At 43.9% G+C, this 25,458-nt stretch overlaps 1 protein-coding gene across 1 annotated transcript; it reads right to left on the reverse strand.

Annotated features, from left to right (window-relative positions):
* Positions 1 to 793: 793 nt before the first annotated feature.
* COASY (Coenzyme A synthase) lies at positions 794 to 19,920 on the reverse strand. The gene is made up of 10 exons (XM_044299319.1): positions 19,793 to 19,920; positions 17,429 to 18,105; positions 14,278 to 14,492; positions 10,616 to 10,747; positions 9,308 to 9,497; positions 8,870 to 8,934; positions 8,636 to 8,720; positions 6,808 to 6,905; positions 5,840 to 5,986; positions 794 to 1,202 (listed from the first exon to the last, which is right to left on the reverse strand). Exons 2-10 carry the CDS (start codon positions 18,090 to 18,092, stop codon positions 1,119 to 1,121), a joined length of 1,680 nt encoding a protein of 559 aa, XP_044155254.1. The 5' UTR covers positions 18,093 to 18,105; positions 19,793 to 19,920; the 3' UTR covers positions 794 to 1,118.
* Between the last annotated feature and the right edge of the window lie 5,538 nt (positions 19,921 to 25,458).

Consider the following 25,458-nt stretch of genomic DNA (forward strand, 5'->3'; position numbering starts at 1 on the left):
CAACCAATGAGACCGCCTCAGGGTGTATATGTTGGCCTGGAGCTGACTGTTATGATGCCGTATTTGAACTTTATTTGATGTTACCTTTTCTTGCATGTGATATCCATTCGTAGGAAATTTTGGCTGACCCTATATTATATTATTGGTTGTTTTAACATAAATTAATAAAATGGTCATTTTATAGAAACATTATGGCTATGTATTTTTTCTTGGTCAAAGCAGGAAGAGTAGAGATGTAGCTGAACTGGTTTGGACATTTTTTATGTGAAATTGCTTTATAGGTAGCTCAATGCCATTATTTACACGGCAGTATTTTTAAAGTGGAGCTTCTCTTTCTTCTGTTTAGACCAAGTTATGCCAATACTCTCTGCTCTGCACTGATGAGGGGCAATCACCCCGAAACAGCTGTCTGCAGATCAGGTGCTGGCTTATTTAATACCAGAGTCATGTCTCAAGGCCTACTTAAAGGGTGGAACATTGACTTATAGGATAGATGCCTTACATCTGGTGGCATTAGAGGCAGAGCTTGTTAAGAGCTCATTTGCTTCCCTTTCTTTAATGCAGTCTGCCATATTGCATTTTTTGTTAAAGTCATATTGCCATCTTGTGGTAGAAGAATGTTTTGCTTGGTTCCTTAGAAAGTGCTATAATGATATACTGAAAGATGTCCGGGAGTAGAGGAAGAAACGTTCATCGCACATCAATCCTTCTGGATGCCATCAACTATGGGTTTTTCAATATCAGTCCACTTTATTATGTATGTACATCTACAAATAATCAGGTACGCCGTAAGCAAGAAAAAAATTATACTTCTCACTTTATTCTGCCATGATAAGCCAGGATTATAAGAATGAAATCAATAACTGAAGACTCACCCAGAGGAGTACAATTAAATTTCATGAATATCATTAGATGGCCATGTAATGTAGAATACATACAAAGTGAATGAATGTGTATGGGCATTTGGAATATTACAGCACAAATGAGAACATTGCTCTGTCCAGACACAACACATTACAATGATGTCTACACCGATGGAATAAGGCATGCGATTTCTGCTGGGCCCCAACACACACGTCCTAGATTCCCCTGCAGCAAAATCTTTGAAGATAGCAAGGTTAAAATCTTGATTTTAGTAAGGGCTTGTTATTTGAAAAGTCTGGGTTGATCCGCTGTTGGAGAAGATCCCAAGCCTTCTGGATCTAGATGGTACAAAAACTCAAGTAAGATATTGTATACACTCACTAATTATCATGGTAACACAGCGTAGATGCCCAGGGGTAAAGGTATTTTCAGGGAAAAAGATAATGATGACCTATCTATAGGATACAGTGCATTCAGAGTCTTCACACCCTTTCACAGCAGCCTTGTGCTAAAATAAAAGTTATTTGCCCCCATTATTCTGCACTTAGTACCGTATAATAACAAAGTGAAAGCTTTTTTTTTTATTTATCGAAAAGGAAAAACTAAAATATTACATTGTACAATAGGATAAGAGGGGCACACCTACATCCAAATCACATCGACCACTAGACAGTAATATATTAATAAAATAATTTATTAAATATACATACGGTACCTGATAAATCTATAATACATCTAAAATACATAAAACTATACTGTAAATAGATATCAATGCAAATAAAATGCGGTCATCATAAGGGTTGATAACGTCATGCACTAAGTTCTTAGTGGTAAATGTCTCTTAGTGGAAATGCTAAGACTCGATATAGTAGATAAGAATGCAGTCACTATATTGGTCCGCGGTATGCGATTTGTTTGTAGAAGCGGTAAAGTGTTTGGGTCGTTGCGCTTAGCGTGGCATCCCACGTGTTATCAGCGCAGATGATTGTACCTCCAATCTACTTTATCGTGAGTTATAAGCTTGCACTGAATGGACTGCTGCCAGCTCTGCTGTTCACTTCCTGGGAAGGGAACCAGGAAGTGAACAGCAGAGCTGGCAGCAGTCTATTCAGTGCAAGCTTATAACTCACGATAAAGTAGATTGGAGGTACAATCATCTGCGCTGATAACACGTGGGACGCCACGCTAAGCGCAACGACCCAAACACTTTACCGCTTTTACAAACAAATCGCATACCGCGGACCAATATAGTGACTGCATTCTTATCTACTATATCGAGTCTTAGCATTTCCACTAAGAGACATTTACCACTAAGAACTTAGTGCATGACGTTATCAACCCTTATGATGACCGCATTTTATTTGCATTGATATCTATTTACAGTATAGTTTTATGTATTTTAGATGTATTATAGATTTATCAGGTACCGTATGTATATTTAATAAATTATTTTATTAATAAATTACTGTCTAGTGGTCGATGTGATTTGGATGTAGGTGTGCCCCTCTTATCCTATTTTACATTTTATTTCCTTTAAAGGTTTGGGGTAACCTTTTTAGGGGGAGCACCGTTTTTCATTACAACTTGGAGGGTGAGCCTTTCCGATATATCTAAAATATTACATTGACATAAGTATTCAGACCCTTTACAGTGATTACAGCCTCCAGTCTTCTTGGGTATGATGCCACAAGGTTTGCACGCCTGGATTTGGGGATTTTCTGCCATTCTTCTTTGCAGATTATCTCAAGCTCTATAAAGGTTAAGCGCTCATTCAGACGGCCGTTTGTACGGGTCTGCATCCATTCTGCAAACTCCCCTATTAATTTCAATAGGACTGCAATCGATGTGTACAGCACACCGTGTGCTGTCCGCATCCATAGTTCCATAGCCCCGCAAATAATATGGAGCATGTCCTATTCTTGTCTGCAATCGCGGACAAGAATGGGCATCTCTATATAGCGCTGGCCCTGTGTGTTTCACAAAATGCAGAATGTACACGGCCGGTATCTGTGTTTTGCGGATCTGCAAGTTGTGGAATGCAAAACACAAACGGCCGTCTGAGTGAAATGAGCCCTAAATGGGGACCATCGGTGGACAGCTATTTTAAGATCTCTCTAGAGATCTTCGATTGGGTTCAATTCAGGGGCTCTGGCTGGTCACCTCAAGGACTTTCACAGAATTGTCCCTAAGCCACTGTGTTGTCTTGGCTGAGTTCTGAGGGTCATTGCCTTTGAAGGTAAACTTTCAGCCCATTCTGAGGTCAAGATCAGGTTTTCATTAAGAATATCTCTGCACTTTGCTCAATTCAGCTTTCCCTTAACTCTGACCAGCCTCTCTGTCCCAGCTGCTGAAAAACACCTCCACAACATAAGGGCTCATGCACACAAACTTATTTTTGGTCCACATCCAAGCTGCATTTTTTTTACGGGTCCGATGCGGACCCATTCACTTCAATGGGGCTGCAAAAGGTGCGGACAGCACACCGGTTTGATGTCCGCATCCGTATGTCTGTTCTGTGGCACAGCAAAATAAAAAATAAAAATAGACAATGTCCTATTCTTGTCCATTTTACAGACACGGATAGGACAGTTCTATAAAGCACAGGACATTCAGTAAAATGGGGAACTCCATGGTTTGCAGATCCACAATTTGCAAACCGGAAAGACGACCATGGCCGTGTGCATGAGCCCTAATGCTGCCACCAGCATGCTTCACTAAAGGGATGTTATAGGGCAGGTCATGTGAAGTGCCTGGTTTCCTTTAAACATGATGCTTAGAATTGAGGCCAAAACGTTCAATCTTGGTTTAATCAGACCAGAGAATTTTGTTTCTCACAATTTGAGAGTCCTTTATGTGCTTTTTTTTGCAAATTCTTCTTAACGAGGCCGTTCTTCCCCCGATTACTGATATGTATTGTCAGCTATATCCATGGCTTTGTCTTTCCAAATCAAGTCTAATCAACTGAATGTTGTACAGATGGACACCAATCAAGGTCTAGAAACATCTCAAAGATGATCAAGAAAAATGGGAGGCCACCAGAGCTAAATTTCAAGTGTCATAGAAAAGGGTCTGAATACTTATGGTCGAATTTAACATTTTCCTTTTTTTAACATTTGCTAAAAATTCGAAAATTCTGTTATCACTTACTCATTAAGGGGTACAGAGTGCAGAATGACAGGAGAAAACTTTTATTTTCGCAGAAGGCCGCAACATAACAAAATGTTGAAAAAGTGAGAGTCTGACTTTCTGTAGACATTTTCAAATACCGCAGTTGATGCTCGTATTCAAGTGAATGTGAGCTGAGCTGCATTATCGGTGGGTATACTGGGTGTCAGACCCCCCACTCATCTGATATTAAGGATCTATTCTATGGTTAGGTGGGTAGGTCATCTAAGTGCTGATCCTGGCCATCTCCAGTAGTCCTACAGACAGGGCCGTCTTTAATATTGATTGGACCCTGGGCAAAAATTTACTTGGGCCCCCTGGATCCCACCTTCCCACACCTTAGCAGGCAATCACGTCCTCCACCACAACACACACACAAAAAATCCACACATCTGGTAGAGTCCAGTGAATGACTGTAAATACTTCCAGTTCTGAAGACTCCAGCGGCTCTGGATCAGTGCTCTGGGCTCAGGCTGGAAGTGGGCACCGCTCTGCAGGAAGGAGACCAGGGCTCGGCTCACCCTAGTGTTACAGTGCACCCCACAGTATGCAGTATAGCACCCTATAGTATACAGCACCACACAGTATGCAGTATAGCACCCTATAGTATATAGCAACCCACAGTATGCAGTATAGCACCCTATAGTATACAGCACCCCACACTATATAGTATAGCAGCCCACAGTATACAGCACCCCACAGTATACAACAGTATACAGTAGAGCAGTATAGCACCTCACCATATACAGCACCCCAAACTATACATGATACAGCACCCCACACTATACAGTACAGCAGTATAGCACTCCACACTATACATCACCCACAGTATACAGCCCCCCACAGTATACAGTACAGCAGTATAGCACTCCACAATATACAGCACCCACAGTATACAGTATACAGGCCCCCACACTATACAGGCCCCCCACACACTATACAGCCCCCCCCCCACAGTATACAGACCCCCCCCCCCACACAATATACAGGCCCCACACAGTATACAGCCCACCACACAGTATACAGCACCCCTATATTAGCATAACAGCCCCTGAGTGTCACCTTTTTTTGATGTAATCTTCACAAAAAAAAGCTCCACAGTTAAGGCAAACTTCACCTGCAACACTCCTGCTAGGACCTGTGATGACCTCATAGCCATGTGACCAGTAATATTGCTAGGTTACTGGTCACATGGTGATGATGTCATTAAGGTCCTAGATCACATATAAAGCTTGAACACAGTACGATGCCGGGACTCACCCCCTGTGAAGCTGACAGCCTGACACCTGGGGCAGTGGCTAGCAGGGCTCAAGAGGCAGCTGCCTTGGGCCCCCCAGAAGCAACTGGGCCCGGGGCAGCTGCCCCTTTTGCCCCTTGGTAAAGACGGCCCTGCCTACAAAGAATGAATGGAGCAGCAGAGTGCATACTCACCTCGTTCTTGTGAACAGTGACAGTCCCGGCAGCTGGACCACTACCACCCAGATGTTTATCCTTTACTCTGTGGTTACGGCATACGTTTAAAATCTTGGGACAACCCCTTTAACATTCACTTTAATGTGGCACCTTATCTTGAAAACCTCTGCAGCGCCAAAAAAACACCTCTTTCATTTAAAATCCACAGTAAAATCCGTAAAAACACATTGGTTGCAGATTTTATTGCAAATTTTCACTACTCTACTTTAGTCAATATGAGGCCAGACATGACCACAGCTGAGCTCATGCACGGTAGAAGGACATACTAATAAATTACACCACATTTTGCATATAGTTTGCCTTTCAGTGGATCGCTCTAACCCACCACACATATTACCTGTTTCTGAGTTATCTCTGGCTCCCAAAGTGTGGACAGAACAACATTTGATGCCTCCACCCGCTCACTGTTGGACATCTGGCTAGCCAGTCTGTTCTTAGCAGCTTCCTCACTGACACCGTCTCTATTCATTATACGGGAAATAGCCTAAAGTAACCAACACAGAGGAGATAGGATGTTCAGCTTTCAAAAGGGACACAGGTTATTATTAACAATTTTTTCACTCTAAAAGCAACATGCCAAAATTACGGCATTTATACACGATTTCAGAATTGTTAATTGATAGCAGATCAGACTAGGTGAGTTGGTCTTCAACTTGCATACTGCTGGAAGGCAAGCTGGCATGGTTTCAAAGTGTGGAGGCTGGTGCCAAAGTTACATATTGAGAACTAATTATATATTAACTTGTATTGTAATACTTCCCACCAATGCAGTGGGAAACAAACAAAGCCAAATCATTACTCTTTTGGAGTATTAAAGGGTTTTTTCCAAGAGTTTAATACTGATGACCTATCCATCAGTATGTGATCAGTGGGGGTCCGACACCTTGCAGTAGCTCTGTGGTCTTCTCACAGCTTTTCCTAGGCAAGTGACGACACGTTCATCGGTCAGGTGGCCTAGGCGCAGCTCAGCCCCATTTAAGCGAATAGGACTGAGCGCGACACCAAGCACAGCCGCTATTCTGCGTATGGCACTGTTCTTCCTAAGCACGGAGAAGGCACCGGTGCTCACAGGAGCGCCGATGCTTTCTCAAACAGCTAATAGACGGGGGTCCTGGGTGTCCAACCCCCACCAATCAGATACTGATGACCTATCCTGAGGATGGGTCATCAGTATTAAAGTCTTGGAAAACCCTTTCAACTTGGCTGTCTGTAGCTACCACTTGGGGGGCGATGTGTGTGCACATGGAGTTACAGTGCCCCATATAAAGTAAACAGAACCCGTCATATTACTAACTTTACTCTTACCTCGTTTTCCGGTATGATTACTGTCCACACCTCATGAACCATCTCATTCCACCCGGCCTCCAGGAGAACAGCAGCATCCATCACACAAACCAATATACCTTGATTAAAATAGCAGCTTTAGTGTCATTGTACTAATAAGCACCATGTATTTATATCTCCCGAGTGGTTATGGACAACCCAATCAAGTCACATCACAGCGCAGGCATCACATTTGAGGCGCTGCATATATTAAGAGTATTTCTCCACGAATACCTCTAATGTATGGGAGTGACATTGCCTACAGGATCCGAATTAAAAAACAAACAAATATTTTTTCCAGGATGCCTTAGTAATAAGTAGCATAATTGAACACTCTTTTGGGATACATCAGGACATTGGGAGCCAATAGATATGGTTCTGTATGTGCCAGCTGCTTGATGTGAACATAGCCGTAGCTGATTGTAGTGAGAAGATACCTTAAAGGAAATATGTCACCAGAATTTTTATCTGCCAGTTAAAACCAGATAGTAATAGATCTCCTTTTTTTCTGTTTTTATTTTCAGAATGTATATTTATTTATTATGGGGGCGGCCATCTTGCCTGAGATGTTCTTATCAGCATTTACACAATATTAAAAATGCTTTACGGCAGCCCTATGGGCCATAGACACAATGGTCAGGGGGGACCTCATTGATCTCTATGGGAGAGTTTTCTAGACATGCTCTGTGACCTGTGCAGTGGTCATTGTACAAGGAAAGAATAGATAAGATTTGACAATCACCTATTGGGAATGGTGGATCCTGTCTTATCTATACACAGAGGTGATATCATTACAGGCAGGATTAGAATGAGTAATGCAGTAAAGTGATCTGTACAAACCAAAAAGTGGCGCTAATTATTAGACATAGTGACCAGTGGGAAAACTGCAGGATTTTTTGTTTTAGTTTAACTATAAAAAGTAACATGGAAATATGAAAAACAACAACATAAACAATAATTTAAAATCTATTAAACATAAAAAAGTAATATAAACAGCAGATCATTTTCTGATGACACGTTCCCTTTAAGCAGGGACAGAATGCAATAGGCCACAGGCTAGTTAAGATGCCGTTTGACGTCAAATCAAAGTAATCTCTTATCAAACTGAATAAATCTGAGTTTACATTGAGATTGTTGTTATGATTTGACAAAAAATGTCAATTATCAGTATACGTGAATTGTAAAAAAAAAAAAGGTTAAAGGCAGCTTGGCTGAGCATGCATATGTTCTCAGTAAGAAGGGGAGGAAGGAGCCCCTGCCAGACTCCTCAGCTTGTCTCCCCAAGAACAAAAGGATTGGGTAGCAGAAAACCAACATGCCTGATCCTTATCTTCCCCCAACACCTGCCGTTGGGATAGGGTCCACCATACACATTAGATCAGCCAATCCCACCAAAATTGGCAGGTTCAGCTGGCAAGTATCTAATGTGTATGGCAAGCTTAAGGCTACATGGCAACTTTGGTCACACAACATGAAGGTTGCAATGTAGCCCTATGGTAAATCTATCAGTATTGAAAGTTATCTCACTTGCTACATTAGTACGGATTAGAAATCAGAACAGACAGACTTCTCTTGTAAAACAGTTCTAAAAATGTTGATGACAAGAAACCCATTTAATATTAAGAGATGGTAATATCTATGCAAGCAGAAGCCTCTGACCTTCCAGCAGGTAGAACTGCTAAGTGGTTAAGGGGAAAGGGGGGTCACCTTAATATAAAGGTTGACATATCATACTTTAGATATCATACTTTGAGTGACAGGCACCTGAAGACTGCAAAACTATATAGGCTTAAATGAATACAGAAGTTACCGTTATCAGCAGCTTCTTCCACAGCCTCTTTGGCGAGAGCTGCTATTGCTGGCCACACAATGTCTGTCAGACGCTTTAATTGGTCCTACAAGCGATAAAAGCCTAGTATTAAAATATGAAACTTCACTATGTAATGTTGTTTAATCAAAATGACCAGAAGTCTGACAATTAAATATCTACAGTACAAAGCTGGTGATCCTGAAGATCACAACACGCAGTAAAAACGATATTCACCTTCTTGCCAAACACCTTGCTCGCAAGAGCCCTCCTGTCTATGGTGCCATCTTCACAGACGATATCTGGAAATAAATTATATATGTTAAATGGTCTTATTATACTGATGGCCTATCCTAAGAAAAGGCTATCAATATGTGATCTGCGGGCGTGTGACACCCCACTACTTCCACTGTGTGTAGTAGACAGAACTGGTTACTACAAGCTGCTTCCAATTAAGTGAATGGGAGCCGCACTGCAGTAACCAGCTCTGTCCATTACACACAAAGGACCAGACAACCTCTTAAGGTTAAGTAGCCGACTAGTACAGTCACATCAATGACTATTTTGGTGTCTAGTGGTGACAGAAACTACAACCAATTAAACCAAAATATGGAAAGCTTCTAAAATGACCCAAGAGTTTCTATGGACAGACTTATATAATATTATTCAACATACCTGAACCAAACTCCTCTATAACTTGCTGGTAGGCTGGTCCTCCAGGCTTGTAACTCTGGTGTCCCAACTTATCACAGTCTATTAAAGCAGCTCCCAGCTTCTCCAGTCTCTTTGCAATAGAAGACTTTCCACTGCCGCTGCCTCCTGTTAGACCGATGACATAAGGCCGGGAAGGGATGCTGGGGTTCTTCTACAGAAAAAAAGATTCCATTTTATATCACCTCAGGAATCTATAAGATGTCCGACTATGGGGTACTCTCATGATTTTTAGGCCCCCATGACCTCCCTCGCTCTAAGACACCAGCATTCAGGATACAAATTAATAAGGTTATATGCTTATGCGCCATTATAGAGTACACGCACTTTACAACTTAAAGGTTTTTGCAGTAGCTGGGACCTTATGCTAGAAGCCATCAGATTGCTAAGTGTAATGAGGGTAACAGTGCAGCAGATTACAATCTTACTGCACAAGCCTCTGTTCACATCTGCATTGTGGTTTCAATTAACTTATAATGAAGTCCGTCATTTTGAAGGAAAAAAATATATATAGCGCAGCATGCAAAAACTATGGAACCTCTGGTGGAGGCTCCAACATAGATCCAATCATGGACTTAGCCCATAGACTATGTTCACATCTGCACTGTTAACACACTTGGAGTCTCCACCACAGATTCTGTCCTATTTGACAGAAAAGACAGTGCAGCTTGTAGCACTATAAATCCCAACGTCACAACAGACATCGCAATGTACATCGTTGCAGGGTCCACCTGGCACCACTGGTGTCGGTCGTGTGACCGTAACAGAAACCATGACACAGACATGACCAGAGCCTTATTCATGAGTGTTGGGAGAGCGATCCATTGAATTCAGATAAGGCCTTATGCACATGACCGTTGTTTTGGCCCGCATCCGAGCCACAGTGTTTTACGGCTTGGATGCGGACCCATTCACTTCAATAGGGCCCCAAAAGATGCGGACAGTGTGCTGTCCGCATCCGTTGCTCCGTTCCGTGGTCCGCAAAAAAAATATAACATGTCCTATTCTTGTCCATGTTTTGCGGACCAGAATAGGCAGTTATATTAATGGCTGTCCGTGCCGTTCCGCAAATTGCGGAATGCACACGGATGTCATCCGTATTTTGTGGACCGCAAAACACACAACGGTCGTGTGCATGAGGCCTAAGGCAGGGAAAAGCTGCCTTCTCTCTACATGGATCTACTGTACACTCCAGAGAAACGCCAAAGGACATTGGAAACAATCACCTAGAATCGTTTCTTGAAATACCAAAACTGAAAGGAGGATTCTTACAGCTGGAAGGTTCAGCAGAGTTCCCAGCAGCCGGTTCCTGAAGCTAGAAGAGCTTATTTTCTCCTCTTCATTTTCAGAATGGTGTGGGTCTGTTACCAGGTGGATCTGATGGATGGTCAGCTCATCGAGCCCCTGAATGACACAACACAGTAATATATGTTACAATATATTGTAAACCTTTTGGAGTTTTTATTTTTTGCTAAATCCTTCTTCCTGGGCAGACTTACAAACAAAAGCAAATTTACCTGTTTCCCCTGCTTGGGCCCTGGCTCTTTGCTCCCCAGCCTCAGCTGCCCCTCTCTGTAAACATATGCTTTGACATCACTGCAGCCAATCGCTGGCCGCAGCGATGACCTGCTCCCCATGCATCATGTACCGATTGAGATGACATGTCATGGCCAGCGACTGGCTGCAGCAGTGACAAATTAGATGTTGACAGCGGGGAACCTCAGCAAGGTAGCTGAGGCTGGGGAGCATGTCTGCCGGGAGATAGTAGGGTGTTTTGTTGCCAAAAAATACCCCAAATGGTGGCCAACCCCTTAATGCAGCTAACAGGGGACTTTTTTCCTGACTGATTGGCCAACAAAGCTCACAGGACAGGCTGTATGTGTCTTCTTTGTGGTGCTCACTGCAGATGTCTTGGGCTTGTACTTTGTTTTTCAGTCAGGTCTTCTCAGAGTCATCACTGCCCTTTTCTGCATTATGACTAGTGTTGAGCGAACTTGTTTTTTTAAGTTTGGCATCTAAAGTTTGGGTTATCGAAAAATCGCGTTATGGATTCTAAATTCCGTTATGGTCCCTGGTAGCAGAATCCATAACGCGATTCTTCGATAACCCCGAACTTTAGACGCCGAACTTAAAACACAAGTTCGCTCAATACTAATTATGACATCTTAGGAGATCATTGTGTGACCCACAAATGGTGCTTGAAGGATTGTGCCTAATACATGTTCTAATTTTAACACAACTTAGATAACAAATTGTTGTCTAGGGGACGCTACTGTGGAGCATATACACTCTTCCATAGGCATCGATGTACACCACTTTATACGGGGTGGCCCACGGAAAAGTAGCCCACCTCCAATATCTCTCAATCAAACTGCCTAATAGTAAATCTGTCTTAGTTGACCATAGCAACAAATCAGATCTCAGCTTTAATTTTTTTCAGAGCCCTGTAGAAACCGAAAGCCGAACTGATTGCTTGCTACAGGGCAACTAAGACAGATTTACTATAAGGCAGTTTGATTGAGAGATATTGGAGGCGGGCTATGTTTTTGTGGGCCACCCTGTACTTTAAAGGGTTTCTGTCATCAGAAAAATGGGTATTAACCTGGCTGACATTAGCGATGTGCTAATGTCAGCTGAACATTACTATATTAGTCCCATGTCACTACGTGCCGTCGTTATTTCGAAAAACAAACTTTCATAATATGCAAACGAGCCTCTAGGTGAGGGGGGGGGGGGCACTACAACTACTCCTAGAGGCTCCGTTCGCTTACCTCGTTCCACGCCCTTCTACACTTGATTGACAGGGCCAGGCCAGCGTTGGTCTCCTGTCTGCCAGGGAAATCTCGCACCTGCGCCAGAATTTGGCATAGGCGCAGTGAGGGAAGGACGTGTGCCGGCTGCCGGCTTCTTCACCGAGACGTATTCAGCGTAGGCGCAGTGAGGAAGCCGGCTGTCGGCAAATGTCCTTCCCTCGCTGCGCCGAATACTGAACAAGACGGCGCAGGCGCGAGATTTCCCTTGCAGACAGCAGACGAACGCTGGCCTAGCCCTGTCAATCAAGTGTAGAAGGGCGTGGAAAGAGGTAACAGAACAGAGCGGTGCAACGCCCCCCCCGCTCCTAGAGGCTCATTTTTCTAAATAACGACGGCAGGCAGTGAGATGGCACTAATATAGTTATGTTCAGCTGACATTAGCATATCGCTAATGTCAGCCAGGTTAATGCCCATTTTTCTGATGACAGAAACCCTTTAACTTGATATCTTGGGTACGCCCATATTTGAGAAATAAAAGACTGTATGTCCTAATAGAAAAGGGGCCCCAACCAAAATATGCTTACTGGGAAATGATGGACTTTATAATTTGTGTATCTAAGTAGAGAGGCCCCATGAATAAGTATTAAAGGTTTTTTCGCTAGAGTAAACACTTGTACCCTATCCACAGGATAGGGGGATAAGGGTCCGAACCACTTGAGCTTCCACTAAATAGAACAGTGGGGAAAGAAGGGGGTCCATATTTAAGTGAAACAGTGTTTGTGCATGTTCACTGCTGGAGAAAGATGACCAAAGTGACAGTAGACAAGCTTGACTGCCACTCAATTCAAAATGGGACCACCATTCTTGTGATCATGAAGAATTACAGCGGGAGGACCCCTACCAATCAGACATCATGTGCAGAGGCACTAAGGGGGACAATTGTTAAATCTGCCATTCCAGTTTTGTGGCCCAAAAATGTCACAAGTCATGTCTTGTGCGTCATCTAGTCAAATTTTGCAACATTTGGTGAGCCTCGCCACTTTCAGAAGAGGAGTGAAAAGTTGGTGAGGATTGGAGATCAGAACAGCGTTATGTCTCAATTATGATGACCTACTTTAAAAAAAAAAAGGCTCGTCTCCACACCAGGCAACCTCCTGGCATAGTGTCCCTGACAGTGGCAAAACCACATCACACTTGTGATGATAAAACCGAGCGCCACTTCATAAATTTGACACACAAAATAAAGGAAGACTTAAAACTCACAACAAGAACACCACAAATGATAACTTCCCTCCTAAGTGTTTTTTCCCCCCTAGAAATACCCCTTAATAAATAAGGTAAGTCCGTATGATTGACCTTCAGAATACAGCAATTATGTGCTCTTTTAGTTAAAGGGAGTCTGTCACCAGCATTTCACTTTTTTAACCCTTCCCATAGCACTCTAGCATGCTTACAGTTAATAAAAACGTTACCTCTGGCATCAATCCTGGACTTATAGAACCATCAAAAACGATCTTTATAAGATATGCAAATGAGGGCTCGCAAGTGCCCAGGGGCGGCGTTACTCTCTTAGGTGCCCTGCTTGCCCAGCCTTTTCATTGCGTCCCTCTGCCCCTTCCTACCCTCCGCCCGCTCATCCTTTCCCTCTGACCGCCTTTCTACTAACTTGTAATTCTGCCGATATCCTGCGCACTCATTCCTTTGGCCGGCGCATGCGCACTGCGATGCCCATTCCTTGTACGGCATCACAGTAATTTATGCGCATGCGACGATGGACCGCCTCCTTTGTGTTTTTGCGTCGTTAGTCGGTGCATCTGCAATAGTTACTGTGATGCCGTACAAGGAATGGGCATCCCAGTGCGCATGCGCCGGCCAAAGTAATGAGTGCGCAGGCGCGGGATATCGGCAGAATTACAAGTTAGTAGAAAGGCGGTCAGAGGGAAAGGATGGGCGGGCGGAGGGTAGGAAGGGGCGCAATGAAAAGGCTGAGCAAGCAGGGCACCTAAGAGAGTAACGCCGCCCCTGGGCACTTGCGAGCCCTCATTTGCATATCTTATAAAGATCGTTTTTGATGGTTCTATAAGTCCAGGATTGATGCCAGAGGTAACGTTTTTTATTAACTGTAAGCATGCTATGCTGGTGACAGACTCCCTTTAATATAATCTTGAACATTTGGATTACATTTTCCAGACGTCTCTTGTTCACCGACAGTCCTCCTCTTTGGGTCTCTTCGCTGACAACTATACATTTCAAATCTGGGTCAGTGATTGAAGGGCCATAGGGATCCGAAATAGGCACTATGTCGTATTCAAGAGAAGGCTTCACGTCAACCAGGAACTGGGACAATTTTTCTACTCTCTTTTCATAGGGCTCTATCAGCTCCTTCAGGACCTTATCTGAAGAATGAAAGAAATAAAGGTTAGACTAACAGAGTAATTGAGAGCACTAGGATAGTGGATACACGAGGTGTAAGGTGACAGGAATAATGCGCACTTGCTCCTGCTATGTTCCCTATAACCTAGAGCAGCCTTCTCCTTTTTTTTAACTGCAACTTAAGAAGTAGCATTTGCTTTGCTATAGCCCGATACATGAGCTTACGCACTTTGAGCTAAAGATTATGCAAAAACTTTAAGCAAATTAAAAATGTCCATAAGCCTGTACCACCTGGCTCATGTAACACACACTACAAACCTATTAGGACACATACATGAACTCTTCACTGTCAGGCCAGGTACACACAGCAAGCTGAAATATATAGAGCTTACATCAAGAGAAATCAGCCTCCGATATGCAGGGTCTTCTTTGGTGCATACATTTTGCAGCAGCATTTTCCACTGCCTACAGGCCTGCAAAATACTTGCAACTGGAGAGCATTTCAGAAACATCGGCATCTAAAATGCGTCAAAGAAGTTTTAAGCATTTTGTTTTAAAACAGCAGCATAAAAATCCGAAACACAGGCGAGTGTTCCCTGCGGGTGCAATGCGCGAGTTGAACGCATTGCACCTGCACTGAATCAGGACCCATTCATTTCTATGGGGCTGTTCACATGAGCGGTGATTTTGACGCATCACTTGTGCGTTGCGTGAAAATCGCAGCAAGCTCTATTTGGTGCGTTTTTCACGCATCGCAGGCCCCATAGAAGTAAATGGGGCTGCGTGAAAATCGCAAGCATCCGAAAGCAAGTGCGGATGCGGTGCGATTTTCGCGCACGGTTGCTAGGTGACAATCGGGATGGGGACCCGATCTTTTATTATTTTCCCTTATAACATGGTTATAAGGGAAAATAATAGCATTCTGAATACAGAATGCATAGTACAATAGCGCTGGAGGGGTTAAAAAATAAAAATTTAACTCACCTTAATCCACTTGCTTCTCTTCTGTGCTGTGTACAGGAAAAGGACCTGTGGTGACGTCACTCCGGTCATCACATGGTCCATCACCATGGTAAAAGATCATGTGATGGACCATGTGATGACCGGATGACGTCACCACAGGTCCTTTTCCTGTACACAGCAAAGAAGAGAAGCCGGGCTGCGCGAGCAAGTGGATTAAGGAGAGTTTAAAAATTTTAACCCCTCCAGCGCTATTGTACTATGCATTCTGTATTCAGAATGTATTATTTTTCCCTTATAACATGGTTATAAGGGAAAATAATAGCAATCTACAGAACACCAATCCCAAGCCTGAACTTCTGTGAAGAAGTTCGGGTACCAATTTTTCTCACGCGCGTGCAAAACGTATTACAATGTTTTGCACTCGCGCTGAAAAATTGCGCATGTTCCCGCAACGCACCCGCACCTTTTCCCAGAACGCCCGTGTGAAAGAGGCCCAAGTGTCTTGTATTACCTTTATCTTTATGATAAATGCAGTTTGCTGAAGTGAGACAACCTCTTTAAGGTGCCCATAGACCTTTAATAGCCATTGGCTAGCAGCCATTTTTCCCCAGTTCCTTCATACACGTGCAAGCCCAGCTAAGCATACATGTGCTAATTATGTGAGGAAGTGTATAAGCTGCTGCCAGGCACCTTCGGCACGACTTATCTCCTGTGGGAATAAAGGATGGGGCATGTTTAAAGGGAACCTGTCACCTCGATTTTGTGTATAGAGCTGAGGACATGGGTTGCTAGATGGCCACTAGCACATCCGCAATACCCAGTCCCCATAGCTCTGTGTGCTTTTATTGTGTAAAAAAAAAAAAAAAAAAAAAAAGATTTAATACATATGCAAATTAACCTGAGATGAGTCCTGTACGTAAGAGGAGTCAGGGACAGGACTCATCTCAGGTTAATTTGCATATGTATCAAATCTGTTTTTTTGCACAATAAAAGCACACAGAGCTATGGGGACTGGGTATTGTGGATGTGCTAGCGGCCATCTAGCAACCCATGTCCTCAGCTCTATACACAAAATCCCGGTGACAGGTTCCCTTTAAGTCCAATATATCTGCTCTCAGGGAAGAGTCAGGACACCCCTGAGATAGTTGATAGGTTGGGCCAACTTTCCTCTGCTGTGTATGGGTTCCCACAATAGGACCTTGTAACACATCAAATATAAATGTCAGAAGATCATATTGGTGGGTTTCTGGCAGCTCTAACTATGTCCTGAATTAGTGTCTCCTTTAGGGTACTTTCACACTTGTGGCAGAGGATTCCGGCAGGCAGTTCTGTCGCCTGCCGGACCCGGCAATCTGGACACAAACGGATGGCATTTGTCAGATGGATCCGGATCAGTCTGATAAATGCATTGAAATACCGGATCCGTCTCTCCGGTATTTATTTCTTTTGCACTCATAAAAGTCTGCGCTTGCGCAGATAAAAAAACTAGATCCGTTTTGCCGGAAACACTTAATGCTGGATCCGGCACTAATATATTTTAATGGAAATTAATGCCGGATCCGGCATTCCGGAAAGTGTTCAGGATTTTTGGCCGGAGAGAAAACTGCAGCATGAACTGATGCATCCTGAATGGATTGCTCTCCATTCAGAATGCATTAGGATAAAACTGATCAGTTCTTTCCCGGTATTGAGCCCCTAGGACGGAACTCAACACTGGAAAAGAAAAAGCTAGTGTGAAAGTACCCTTACCTGGTTTTCAGTAGAGAATTATGACCACATTGATGAGGGTCCTGGCACCATGAATGACCATGAACCACATGTTCATCTGGATCGTTTGCTATGCAGGAGCATGCAGGAACATGGCAGTGCTGTCCATATTGATGTGCTGTAGGATGGGCTGCAGAACCTAATCTGCAGGACCACAAGTTTAGGGACTGCTTGCATCTAACTAGGCTTCCATACAGAGAATGTCAGAAATAACGAAGAGGCTACTCACTGTCCAACAGTTCTTTGTCCGCGACACCAATGAGAAGACGCCTTTCTGACAGCAAACAACAAACACTCAACAAGATTTTATGGGCATTATGTAGCCTATCGAAGGTGCCTCCAACTACAACATTGCTGTGACTCTGTAGAGGGTTTCCTTCACAATTTGTTTCCTTCAAATTAATATCATCATCATCATCTTCTATTCCATACTCTGAGTACAATAACACTGATACTAGGTGAGGATTACAACTGTAACAGTTAGTTGCATATCTCTCCAGCTGCTGCTTAGCTGGGTTATATTGTCCACCGTCACTAGTCTGGAAGTCCGTGAGAACCACCTCTGGGGGGTGAGAGAGGTTCTGAACAGAGGAAAGAAAGTGCTGGCTGTTGCTTTGGTTTTTAATATTCGTTAAGAGCACACGAACATCCAGATTGCTATGGAGATCTGCATCAGAATACAGCTTGGATATGAGGCTGCAGATTTCCTGGGTTGCTGGGATGTAGGTGGAAGCGGGCTGAGAAGAATCAGTCAGTAGAAGCCCAGGTTGGAGATGGACGTACAAGGTATCTTGGACAATTTTTGCTGCAGAGGCTAGAATAGGCGCCAATCTCATAGACAAGGCGGAGAGGGGAGATGTTAAGACCAGCACACCCGAACGAAAGACAGACATTGCCGAAAATCACCTTGAAACAGAAAAACATTGAAATAACTTTATTATTACATGTTTTTTATGTTGTATTGTATTCAACTTTACTCAAGAGTTATATCAACCTCTATAATAGAGCGTGACTTTGCAGACAACATCTATGGTACAAAAAGTGGCCTTCACATCACGGTGGCATCAAGTAGCATGCATTGACTGACTCCAATTCGTTTCCATGGCCGCAACGTGAAAACTTTCAGAAAAAGAGCCACAGCTATCCATAGGCTATGTCAAGGAGGTTCCAGGAACATGCACTCCTCTTGTGAAGTCCTACCTGAAATTATATTTTTTTAAGCCCTGTGCAGATGTTTTGCATACTAACCGATATACTGGATTTTACCTGGGCTGTTCGGTCACTTTCACAGTGTCAGTGGGGGTCATTTACACAGACCAGTTTTTTTTTTACTCCCGCTCTTTGTTTCCCCCTGCGCTGCCAGAGGATTGCCCTAATATATGACGAGGCGCTCTCCTCATTATAAATTAGGTGTACCTCCGGAAATCTGTGACCGTTGTAGTTTTTACTCCTCTTTTATGCCAGTTTTCAGGTGTAGTAAATTTGCCGGTGCCAAAGTCCCAGCCCCTGGCATTCACAAGTGTCAAGGACGGTGTAAAAACACCTATGCGACAAAATATTGTCGAATGGGCGTTAAAAAAAGTTGCAGAAGGGTCTTGCAACTTTTTTTATGTCAAAAACTGCCTTACAAATACTGGTAAATGACCTCCAGTGTTTGATCTCTGATTTTCAGCAGTGATGTACAGGCTTCACTTCTGGTTCTGGCTACTTTCACATCCGGCAGGGTTCAGCAAAAACACTTCCGTTACCGATAATACAACCATCTGCATCCTTTATGAACGGATCCGGTTGTATTATCTTTAACATTGCCAAGACGGATCCGTTATGACGGAAAGCAAACTACAACATGCTGCGGCTTGCTCTCCGGTATGGGAATGCAACTAAATGGAACGGAATGCATTTTGGTGCATTCCGTTCTGTTCAGTTTTGTCCCCATTGGCAATGAATGGGGACAAAACTCAAGCGTTTTTTTTCCGGTATCGAGCCCCTATAACGGATCTCAATACCGGAAAACTAAAACGCTAGTGTGAAAGTAGCCTTACAATCACTGATCAAATTCTGTGTGAAAGCGGCCTTGTATAGCAACCGTCCATGCATGCAGGGGGGTGACGACAACAGATCTCTATCACCCGGTGGGATCCGCCATCCACAACGTCCTATCGCCTGAAGATGATGTGTGGCTATTAGCATACAGTCATCCATACTTTGCCAACAAGTTCCAGAGCTGCAGCCGGGCGCCATTTAACCGTGCTAACCTGCTGCTTCCTGCCATGAAAGCGTCACATCTGCAGGGAGCTGGGTTGCAATAAATTATATATATATTGCCGCTATATCACGATCTGCAGTCCCTAGCTCTCCAGCAGTCATGATGGCTTTTCTCTTATTCCATTGCTGTCTAAACAGTGTCCATTCACAATATAACACTGTCCATGGCCCCAGTTCTGCAGACTTCTTGAATGTACACACAGTGGGCTTATTACATGGTATCCCGCAGAGCTGATCCTATTATCACATGACACATCACACACAAGACGGTGCATGCACACGAAGTATACACAGCAAGGACCCCGGCATGTGCACGGATCATACATACACGGAGGTGACTGCTCCAGCACGCCGCCCCCAGGTAGCCCCGATTCCCCGGGTCCCCCTCTTCCTTCACCTCCCGGCTCTTCTGCACGTCTCTCTTTGACAGGTCTGACTACCTTATTTAATTTTTTCTTCTTCAATAACTTTATATAAAATGACAAAAGTGGGCTGAGCTACGCCAGCACCGTGGTCACGTGACAGACAGTTACGAGAGGAACAACAGCGTTGCTGGTTTTGTCCGGGAAGCATCAGGAGGCGGCCATTTTGTCGGCGTCCAAAAGTAGAGCACGTGATAGAAGCAGGGTACAGTCACAGTCACACACAGTTCTTTTTTCAGATGAGTTTTTGAGGCTGATCTGCCTGCAGGATTTTCAGCCTAAGGCCTCATGCACACGACAGGGAAGAAAAACGTCTGTTAAAAATGGACACTGTAAATAAATAAAAATCAATCAATAAAATTTTTTAAAAAAAATCAATCAATAAAATATAAATAAAAAAATGGACACTGTCAGTTTTTCATTGCCATCTTGCATCAGCGTGTGCATCTATTTTCTGGCCGTGTGTCCGTTTTTAATGTCCGTTTTGCATCCGTTTTTCATGTCCGTTAAAAACAGACATGAAAAGTGGATGAATTTGATTGGTGGTTATTTATAGACCCACCCTTCTGAGAACACCCACAGGATGGTAGTCCCCCAGCTAAAATAATGGCCCCCATAGAGAAGGATTTTTTGTTGTTGCTGCCCCCAGCTTTAATAATTCCCCTAATGTAGAGCCCCATCTTAAATAATGTCCCCCATAGTGTGTGTGTTTTCTTTTTTTAGGGCCCCCAGCTTTATAATGTCCCCCATGGTTTATATAATGCCCCCATAGAGTCCCACAGCCAAAAACAAAACAAAAAAAAACAAACCTCACCTTATCCACTTGCTCGCGCTGCAGCAGTCTCTTCTCTCTTCACAGAACAGGACCTGCTGAAGGTGCGTGATGACGTCACTGCGCGCTCCCACGTGGTTACGTCACCACACAGATCGGAGGTCCTTCGGCAGGTCCTGCTCAATGAAGAGAGAACAGACTGCCGCCCAGCGAGCAAGCGGATGAGGTAAGGTTTTTTTAACCCCTAAATGGCCTGTGTACCCGTCTTTAACAGCCGTTAGACGGGTGCACTCCTGTCAATCGGCCGTTAAAAATGGTCCCATTGTCCGGCTGGGAAAACGGCCAAAAATAGGACAAGTCCTATTTTTGGACGGACGCTATTCACTGGCATTTAAAAGAACGGCCATGTGAATAACCCCATAGACTTTCACTGCTGCTCAAAATGGCCGCGTGACAGACGTTACTTAGACAGCCGTCACACAGCCATTTTTCACTGTCGTGTGCATGTAGCCTAAGTCAGAAGTGTATGCACCAGGTAGAAGTATAAATCCTTCCTGGATTTTTTTGCAATTCTTGGGTTATAGTCGCAGCACAGGTGTGAGCTCAACTCAGGGGCGGACTGGGAACTTAAAGTGGCCCTTGAAAAATTACTAAAAGTGGTCCCATTTTGTAGTTAGATCCAAATGGATGGAAGGCAGGGCCAGCAATACCATATTGTGGCACATTAAACCAACCAGCAGAGCCAAATACCACAGTCCATCACAAAATACTGCCAGCAGCACAAAATACATCCCCAAAAACTCCTTCTGGCTGACCATGAGGATCGGCCCACCGGGAAATTTCTTTTTACGGTCTATGGCCAATCTGCCCCTGGCTCTGCTGCGACCTCATTCATTTCTATGAAAGCACTGCTACACTGCGATTATGGGCAAAATCACCCTGTGTGTTTTGCTACACTAGTGTGGTTGATATTTCCCCGAATATTAGTGCAGTGATGCTGACCAGAAATAACTAGATTCCAGGCAGTATGGATTAAAGTGAAGTGCTACTTTATATATGACAAAGTTGAGGGGTGTAACAAGTATACACATAGTAAAATCTGGAAGCCATGTGTATGGATAGATAAATAGATACACTACTCACAAAAAGTTGGGGAAATTTATGAAAAACTTGAGAAACTTGTTATGTGGCCTTGAGCATCAATTTACAGCTTCACTGCGACGTCTCATGCTGTTAACAAGTCGACTTATTGTCTGCTGAGGCATGTCATCCCACTCTTCTTGAAGGTCGGCCCTCAGGTCATTGAGGTTCTGGGGTATAGAGTTATGAGCCTCTACACGGCGACACATCTGATCCCATAGGTTTTCAATGGGATTCAGGTCTGGAGAAAGTGCAGGCCACTCCATTTAAGGTACCCCATTCTCCAGCAGCTGTTCCCTATACTGATACATCCTCGAAGAGCTGGCACATTGTCGTCCATGAAGATGAAATTAGGCCTGTGTTGTTCATGCAGAGGCACAATGACTGGATTAATGATGTTATTTAAGTAGTATGGACTTGTCACTGTACCATTCACAAAGTGTAGGGCAGTTCTGTATTGACTAGACACATCTGCGCACACTGTAACACCACCACCATCAAAGGCTCGTCTGGTAACAACAGTGGCTGATGCATAGCACTCTCCTTGTCGTCTCCAACATCGTTGGTGGCCATCATTTCTGCTAAGCGTGAATTGACTTTCATCAGTGAACAGCGCTGGTCCCTCATTCAGTGCAGATGGTCCCTGGCCCATGCAAGACGATGACGCCTGTGCCTGGTGGTGTGGTCAGGTACCCTTGTAGGTCATCTAGCTCACAGACCACGCTACGCTAATATAAACGGTCTCGAATGGTCTGATGTGACACTTGAGTGCCTTTCACCTCCCTTAAATGTGCCTGGAGTTGTGTGGCATTCATCATCTGGTTCCACAATCAGTGTGGGATGTGGCCAAAGGACGTCCACTTCTATGCCTTTCTGTGACTCTTCTAGTCTCTCTGTATTTCTGTTACAACCTGCTGACAACACTCTAAGCTCAGTGGCCACTTCTGTCTGAGAACATCCTGTTTGAAGCCTCGCAATGGCGAGCTACTGTTGATCAATTGTTATGTGTCGCCTTGGTCTTGTGATGTCAAAATGTGAACAGCATGATGAGGAGGACTGTTTAAATACCAATTCTAATTGAACCAGGAAATTTATTGGGCGATTCATGGATCAAACACCTGTTGTGAATTTTGCAGTTAAACTCCTTGTTAGAGAACAGCACGTTGTGCAAAAAGTACTGAAACATTGAACAGTTGGACATGTGCATTCAAAAGTTCCTCATCCCTAACCTCACCACAGTGTTTATCCCAGCCCTAACTCATCTCTTTAACCTATGCTGACGACACACAAATCTAACTATCTGGTCCAGACATCACCACCTTACTATCCAGAATCCCACAATGCCTATCTTCCATATCCTACTTTTTCTCCTCTCACTTTCTAAAACTTAACATGGATAAAACAGAATTCATCATCTTTCCCCCATCTTGCTCAACACCCCCAACAGACCTATCTATCACGTTCAATGGCTGCACACTCTCCCCAGTCAACCAAGTCCGCTGCCTTGGAGTTACCTTGGATTCTGCCCTCTCCTTCCGACCACACATCCAAGCCCTTTCCACCACCTGCCGCCTCCAACTCAAAAGCATCTCCCGCATCCGTCCTTTCTTTAACTTTGAGTCTGCGAAAATGCTTGTACATGCCCTCATTATCTCCCGCCTAGACTACTGCAACATTCTCCTTTGTGGCCTTCCATCTAGCACTCTCGCACCCCTCCAATCTATCCTCAACTCTGCTGCCCGACTAATCCACCTCTCACCCTGTTACTCCTCTGCCTCTCCCCTCTGCCAATCCCTTCACTGGCTTCCCATTGCCCAGCGAATTCAGTTCAAAATAACAAATACATACAAGGCTGTCCACAACCTGTCCCCTCCCTACATCTTTGAGCTACTTTCCCGATACATCCCCACACGCAATCTCCGATCCTCACAAGACCTCCTTCTCTCCTCTCCTTTTATCACCTTTTCCCACAATCGCCTCCAAGATTTCTCTCGTGCATCCCCCATACTCTGGAACTCGCTACCCCAACATATCGAACTCTCACCTACAGTGGAATCCTTCAAAAGAAACCTAAAAACCCACCTCTTCAGACAAGCCTACAACCAGTGACCCTGCTGCCTCTATACCGCCATGACCAACTTTACCCTCACCTACTGTGTCCTTCTCCCATACCAGGTAGATTGTGGGCCCTCTCTCCGTCTGTACCAGTTTGTAACTCGTCTTGTTTATGATTAGTGCAATTGTCTGTATTATGTATTTATACCCCTTTTCATATGTACAGCGCTATGGAATGAATGGCTCTTTAATAATAATAAAAGATAATAATAAAAAAAGGTCACATTAAGTTCACCTGTAAAGGTTAGAGTGCATTTTAGGTAATTCCTGAAATTTCACCCACAAACCAAATACCCCTAACTTTTTGTGAGAAGTTGAAAATATTGATATTAATTTGGGTCCAGCTCTTCCCCCCAACCTGGTGAGTCCCATATATATGTTTGTGTGTGCAGATCTGCGACTGGTCATCTAGGGCCTTTCAAGTTGTCTTCTAGCTAGTCACAGCTCAACAACCCAAGATAACTCAGGGCTGGCGTCATAAAACTCAAGAATCTAGCTATTCTCAAATCCTCCACAGTTACATCACAGGATGGGGGATGGATATAGAAAGAGAAATGCTCAGTCATAAGGTATGAATAAACTGGCCTGCGTATGATTTCTTGGGGCTCACCGAAGTAGTGAAGATTTTTCCGGGTTTTCTGCCTGCCCCAGTACCAGAGCCATCTATGTGAGTGTTAGGTTTCTGGTTTATTTCATTACGGCTGTGTGCATGAGGCCTTAGGCCTTAGGCAGCTCGATCTGCTGCCCTGGAACAATGATTGAGGTGTCCGCACCTCAGATGATTTTAAACCATTGACAAGCGTTTCACTGATTCATCAGGTGATCTGTAGCACCTTTACACAGGCAGATTATCAGGAACTAGCGTTTTTAGGAATGTTTGTTCCCAATAATCGACCCAAACATTGAGCCGTGTAAATCCAGCTTTAAAGAGGACCTTTCACCGCTGACTCCTGTCATGCCTGTTTTAATAGCTACATGCATTCCCTGTGGAATAACAATTCTGGAGCATCTATTCTTATGGCTCCAGGTTGTGCCATTCCTTTATTTTTTCTTCTACAAGTTATAGATGGATTGCTATTAGCCTTCAGTAAGTGTACAGATGGGTGGTATCCAGTTTGGGGTGTGTACCTGCACAGTCTGAAAATGGCAGCACTGATTGGATAGAGTGAGTCTGTGCAGGTACACCCCCCCAACTGGTTACCGCCCCTCTGTACCCTTACTGAAGACTGATAGCAATTCATTCATAATCTCTAGTAGCAATATTAAAGGAATGGCACAACATAGAGTCATAAGAATAGATGTTCCTGAATTGTTATTACACGGGGAATGCATGAAGCTATTAAAACAGGCATGTCAGGAGTAGTGAAGGACGAACATCAGCTGGGACGATTCGCGAAAGCGCGTTCCCGCGAACCACGCGTTCGCGGCGGGCCCCATTCACTTTAATGGCAGGCGAACCTGAAAAACCTTCAGGTCATATTTTCAGCCAGCAAACACTTACTAGAAGTACACAAATAGTCCCACAACATGGACAGTGACATACCA

The sequence above is a fragment of the Bufo gargarizans genome, chromosome 6 (assembly GCF_014858855.1).
Source record: "Bufo gargarizans isolate SCDJY-AF-19 chromosome 6, ASM1485885v1, whole genome shotgun sequence".
Classification (NCBI taxonomy): Eukaryota; Metazoa; Chordata; class Amphibia; order Anura; family Bufonidae; genus Bufo; species Bufo gargarizans.

Coding starts and splice junctions, on each gene's coding strand:
- COASY (XM_044299319.1), bottom strand. CDS start 18,092: ATGTCTGTCTTTCGTTCGGGTGTGCTGGTCTTAACATCTCCCCTCTCC. Junction 9,498..10,615: donor CTCTGCTGAACCTTCCAGCT/GTAAGAATCCTC, acceptor TTTTTTCTGTAG/AAGAACCCCAGCATCCCTTC. Junction 1,203..5,839: donor CAGAGATAACTCAGAAACAG/GTAATATGTGTG, acceptor TGTACCATCTAG/ATCCAGAAGGCTTGGGATCT.